Below are 6,000 nucleotides of genomic sequence, written 5' to 3'. Positions count from 1 at the left end.
AAAGACTTTTTCGGCTACTGCTTTAGCCTCCCTTTCCAACCACAGCCAATTCTCCAGCTTCTGGTTACCTCGGCAACCCCGCCATCACTCGCTGCCCCACCCCTTTTGTTAGGTTTATTTCCCGTCGGGCGCTGCGCGGGCGTGCCCTCGTGACGTCATTCCGTGGACCACCCTGTCTGTGGCATCCGGGCGCTGAGAGGTGCAAGATGGCGGCCAATTTGTTGTCGTTGGGGTGGTGAAGGGGGCGGGGAGCTGTGGAGGTCTTGGGGAGGAGGGAGAGATTGAAAGAAGAAGGTGCCGGGCACAGTAGGAGAAAAGGGGAAAGTGAAGTGGCGACCTGCCTCCGCCGGGTTAGTGAGCCTCGGCTATCCCCCCTCCCCCGAAGGGTGATGAGCTTCCGAGGCGGAGGATGCTGAGGTGCACCGGTTTCTTCCGAGGCATCGACTGCCCTTTCGATAAGAATCCAGCGGGGGGGAGGTGTCCACGGCCTTACTGTCACTTCAGGCATGCTGGAGGAGGCGGCGGAGGCTGGGTCGGCAGCAGGGCCTCGGGGTATAGTGACAATAATAACAACAGTAACAGCGGCGGTAGCAGCGGCAGCAACAGCAGCAAAGAGGGGAGCAGTAGGGCCAAGACCAGCACTGCCGCAGGTGGGTACAGGTGCGAACACCAAGGCCTACAGGCAGCTCTCCACGCCCAGGAACGTTTCCCGGCCTGTGGTGGGAAGTTACAGTGTGAACTTTCTTTTAGCTCTAGGCCACCCGGGTCAGGCTGATCTCCTCTTTTTCCACTGCATTCAATAGAAGAACTGCAACAGCAGCTTCCCCTGTTCCTCCATTCCCATTGCCCAAAGTACAATACCGGTAGACAACTTTTAAGGCAGTCTTGAGAGGATCCGGAGATCTGTCTTTTCTTCCCCCTCCCCCCAGGACTGGCTTAACCTGCCCCTGATGACCCAGCCCTATCTTCTTAGGGCCGATGTGAGTGCCCTAGGTGGACCTTTAGCGTAATGGTCTGCTTAAATAATTTATAGGCCCTCAGTCACTCTAACCCTTCTTAATATTTTAATAATTGAACTGAACAATCATGATTTTCTGACGTCATGATCCTGTGAAAATGCATAATTGGATATTATATTTTTAAATATTAAACATTTGGTACATGTGGCTGTTAAGATCTGTTGGCTTTGTAGGGGGTTCTTTACTGTCCCCTCCTGAAGCTACCACCACCTTAGGTATTTGCACTGCCTAGTCTTGTCAAATAGTTCAATAACTCTGTATCTGGTTACTCTTTTTACTATAACATACAGTAGTTCCTTATAAGGATTAATATTGAGAGCTTCATACTTCTCTACTTGCCATTTCATCTCTGGCCAATTCACTGATATTCCTTCTCTTGATCACATTCTTTCTTTACAGTTATTTGAAAGTTTTTATACCCCAGAACCAAATTCTATCATCTCCTTTATAGTTGCTGAAGGATCAATGGGAGCAAAGCTGTGTAGGAGGCATAGGTTTAGCTGATTTTACTCTGTGGATGGACAAAGGCTGAGAATACTCTGGCTCGGCCCAAAGTTAGAACACCTGCCCTCCCTCTTCGCACTACCCTCAGGCGCTGCCTTACACCTTGAGTTCTCAAGCAAGGTCCTTGGCGTCATTATTGATTCCTCTCTCTCCCTCAACAACTACCTCAACTCCTTGACAAAATCATGCTTTTTCAGCCTCCACATGCTAAGGAAAGCAAGACCCTGCTTCCGCCAAAAACATTTCGCTGTCCTCTCCAAACTTGACTACTGTAATGCCATTTACCTATGCTTAACAAAAAAAAAAAAGCCTCCAAAGACTCCAGCTTATTCAGAATAAAGCAGCCAAGCTGATCTTTGCAAAACGTAAATCTGACCACGTCTCCCCACTCCTGGCCAATCTTCACTGGCTCCCAGTGATTTCCAGAATCCAATTCAAATGCTCTTGCCTGGCTTTTAAGATTATTCACAGCATCCTTCCTTCCCTAATCTCACTTTCCTTCAACTCCTCGTGCCCTGACTCCACCAGGACCGCCCATAAATTAAAAATATCCTTCCCCTCCCTACATGGTATTCTCCACGCAGGTAAACTGGGAAAATCACTTCTATTCAAAATCACAGATCTCTGGAATGACCTTACCATCCCGCTGCGGAACCTGAGCTCCCTCCATTTATTCCGCAAGCAACTAAAAACCTGGCTCTTCTCTAACATGTAATTTATTTTTTCCCTTACTTTTCCACTCAACTTATAAACTTATGTAAACCTTTTCCTACCCTTTCTCATTTTTAAGTTCTTGTAAGCCATGCTGAGCTCTACTTCCGTGGAGATGATGCGGTATATAAACTTAAGGTTTAGTTTAATACTGGAGGCACAGTTATTAGAACCCTTTGGAGGGAGGTCTGGCAATGATAGCACCAGCAGCTTTTTGGCTCTAGGGCAATTGTGTAGTTAGTTCCAGTGAGAGCTACTGCTTATATCTTATGATAACCGAGAAAATACCTGTCTGCTGTGACTGAAAGCCAACAGAGCCTCCATATATTGTCCCATCATACACCTGCTTCATCCTTACCTGTTAAATACTTAATTAAGTTGGAGGTGAGCTAGCCAGGCCTTGACACAGAATTATTCAGTAATAACTGAAGATGGTTCTTGTGAGATCTCAAACATTAAGGGACCACAAAACATGATTAGTGTCAAGTTATTTGCAGCAGGATCCATAAGAATAAAATGAGTCCTGTAATAGGTAACATACTAATCTTTAATAAAAGACCTGAAAGGGGGCATTTACTTAATGTGTTAGCATGAATTATTCCTACAGGCCCTGTGATAGTTAAAATAGGCCTGATGGCAGACCTTTGGAATCATTTATTCTTAATGCATGCTTTGTGTTAACTGCTATAATAGATTTAAGACTCATTCAGTTCCATTAGTGATGATCTAAACTAATCAATAACAACTGTAGGTTGGACTATCTACTTGAAAGTTTAGCCTTATAACCTTATAATAAGCAAAATATTATGGACATTAGTTCCTAGCTTCTGAATATTTAGAAATTTCCGACATATCAGCAAGACAAAGACATACCTTCCTAATGCTTCTCTTAACTATCAAATGCTAGAAGATGTGGAAATAAGCATCTTCCTTGACATACATATCATCCAGCTGATCCTTTTTTATATAGCACCTCCCTATATGTTTTGGAGTCACAGAGGCAAGGAAGAGTCAAAAATATACAGAGGAAATCTAGCATTGTCCAATAAACCAAGGAGTCTGTATTGTTTCTATTAAAAAAATGTTTATACATTCCAAATGAACTTGTTTGGAATATATACACTTGATTTTCAAGGGTAGATGGACAGCCCTAGTAAAACTTGGGAGAGTGGAAAACAAAAATAAATGATAAATGTATAAGGTTAATTTGATGTTCTTTACAGGATGGTTAGATATTTTATACTCATGCATTTAGCACCTACCGTTGCTTTCTGCTTTGACCTCCTTAATAGATAAATTCAATGTCCTCGGGTAGTTTGATGCGTACTCTGAACAAGCATGTCTAACATGTGGCTCATGCATAGTATATAATGTCATGAGTTTGACATCTACTCTAGCAAATTTAAAATGAAAAAAGTGTGCAATTCTTTTTGAGGAGACTCAACAAATGTTTAAAAATATTAAACAAAAATGCCTTAAACATGAATTTTCAGTTTTCTGAGAGTTATTGATGTCTGCAAAGTAGACATCCATTTTAAAATATTTATATTGTGGGGATTTTATTTTACTGGCAGCCAAAGGAAGAGACAATCGCCTCTGCAAGACTACCCACAAGTCCAGAAAAAAAGAGCATAGTGTGTCTGCTCTTCAACCACACTTTATTAGCAACCAATCTTAAAATTCGCATGGACACTAAACACAAACATATATAAGATGGAACATGGACTCGACAGGGCCGTGTTTCAGCTAGGGTGCATGCATCAGGAGTCCTCCACTAGTAAGTAACATAAAAGTTCCACATTAAATCCAAGAAGAAACTCTGTGAAGAGTAACTTGTATTTCAATGTATCGCAAACTGTGTGCCGCGGCACACCAGTGTGCCTTTTGAGATTTCAGGTGTGCTGTGACACACTGGCGAGGAGAAGAGTCGTCCACGCCGGCAGACTGCCTACAGGATGTGCCTCTCGTGGCGAGAGGAACGTTCTGTAGGAAGTCAGCCGGCGCAGATGACTCTACTCCTGACCGGCATCTCTTCTCTTCTCCCTGCACCTCCCGGATCCCTCTACCGAAGCAGGTCATGGCCAGATGGGCCTCCGGGTGCCTTCCGACCAGGGCACTGGATTTAGTGTGCTGCCGGTTGGAACGTTTGCGAGACATTGGTGTAGTTGAACACATAGAAGGAAAACCTTAAATAAAAAAAAAGGTTTTCCTTTGAACCGTTTAACTACATGTTACTCTTCACAGAGTTTCTTCTTGGATTTGATGTGGAACTTTTATATGTTACTTAACAGTGGTGGACTCCTGATGCAGGCACCATAGCCGAAACACAGCCCATGTAGAGTCCATGTTCTACCTTATATATGTTTGTGTTTAGTGTCCATGCAAATTTTATGATTGGTTGCTATTAAAGTGGGGTTGAAGACCAGGCACACTCTGCTCTCTTTTTCTGGACTTAATTTTAATGCTTTAATACTTTCATTTTAATGGGGTCATTTTATTAAGGTGCACTAACTGATTTAGCGTGCGCTAAATGCTAAGATGCACATAGGATATAATGGATGCCTTGGCATTTAGCGCGTGATAAATCGGTTAGTGCAACTTAATAAAAGGACCCCTGTATTTGGATGAGTTAGGAAATAGAGCCAATTAAATGTAATGGACATATAATTTGAAAGGAAAACAACCAGGTGCCATATTGCTATTAGTTTGATGTAATGGAATAAATATAAGTTAATTTGAGTAGGAAAGCTCAAATTTGTGTTTTGAGCATCTACGTGTATGGTGAAATTTATTGGATTGTAATATTTTACTTAACCTCCCCCCCCCCTTTTATAAAACTGCAGAAGTGGTTTTTAGTGCAGGCTGGTGCGCTGAATGCTCTGTGCTGCTCCCGACATTCATAGAGTTCTTATGAGTGTCAGGAGCAGTGCAGAGCATTCAGCGCGCTAGCCTGCACTAAAAAAACTCTTCAGCAGTTTTGTTTAAAAAAAAAAAAAGGGGAGGGGGTTAATATATTAATTTTAATAAAAGAAACACTTTTTATTTGCTGGTTTTGATATTACAAATGGCTCAGAGGAGCCTGATGTTGATCCTTATTTTTTTTTTTTGTGAGGTATTCTTGTTTTTTCTGTTGATTCTGCTGTGGTAACATAAGGAACATGTAGAAGGTCTCTGCAAGTGGATCCTCTTTGTATGCTTACAAAGTGATATTGATTAAATCCATCATGGATTCTCACTGGGAATCTAGTGAAATAGTTATTGTATACAGTATCTGACATCTGTCAGAATTTGGATTTGAGCTCCATTTTCCCAAATTAGTTTACTGATGGTTATAATGGAATTTGATGTCATACATGCAGAATATTTTTACACTTTTTTATGCTTCTTACTTTTCACTTTGTTCCTCAAGGATCTAGGTAATATGTCTATCAAAGCTTCTTTAGAATTCTTTTTCAGTAGCTTGCTGATCGTCTGTGGCAAAATGTCAGTGATGTGACACATGCCTTTTTTTTTTTTTTTTTAGTTCATTTGGATCTATATTTATTTAGGTATATAACCAAGAATGATACAAATACAAACAAAAGCGCATAAAAATATACAAAAGTAACCAATTCTAATGCACCGGCACTTTTCAGCACATTGCCAGTGAATGTAAATACACCGCAAACCAACACCCCTTCAACAACCCCCCCCAATCACAGGAATACCCCCCTGCCCGAAAAGAATGGATGTATGCAATTTTAACATAAACATAACAGCATACAGA

The 6,000-nt window shown here is 41.8% G+C and overlaps 1 protein-coding gene across 3 annotated transcripts in view; it reads left to right on the top strand.

The window, feature by feature from the left end:
- The first annotated feature begins 247 nt into the window (after positions 1-247).
- Positions 248-6,000, top strand: part of REXO1 (RNA exonuclease 1 homolog) — a 176,229-nt gene continuing 170,476 nt past the window's right edge. For 2 of the 3 annotated variants that reach the window (XM_033955063.1, XM_033955062.1), the window contains exon 1: positions 248-650. In XM_033955063.1, the coding sequence (XP_033810954.1) occupies positions 410-650 (241 nt within the window). In that variant the 5' untranslated portion in view covers positions 248-409. The remainder of the gene's footprint in view (positions 651-6,000) is intronic. The other variant, XM_033955064.1, reaches the window with a different exon arrangement.

Source organism: Geotrypetes seraphini, chromosome 8 (genome assembly GCF_902459505.1).
Source record: "Geotrypetes seraphini chromosome 8, aGeoSer1.1, whole genome shotgun sequence".
In the NCBI taxonomy this organism is placed as follows: Eukaryota; Metazoa; Chordata; class Amphibia; order Gymnophiona; family Dermophiidae; genus Geotrypetes; species Geotrypetes seraphini.
This window is presented reverse-complemented; position numbering and strand designations above follow the sequence as displayed.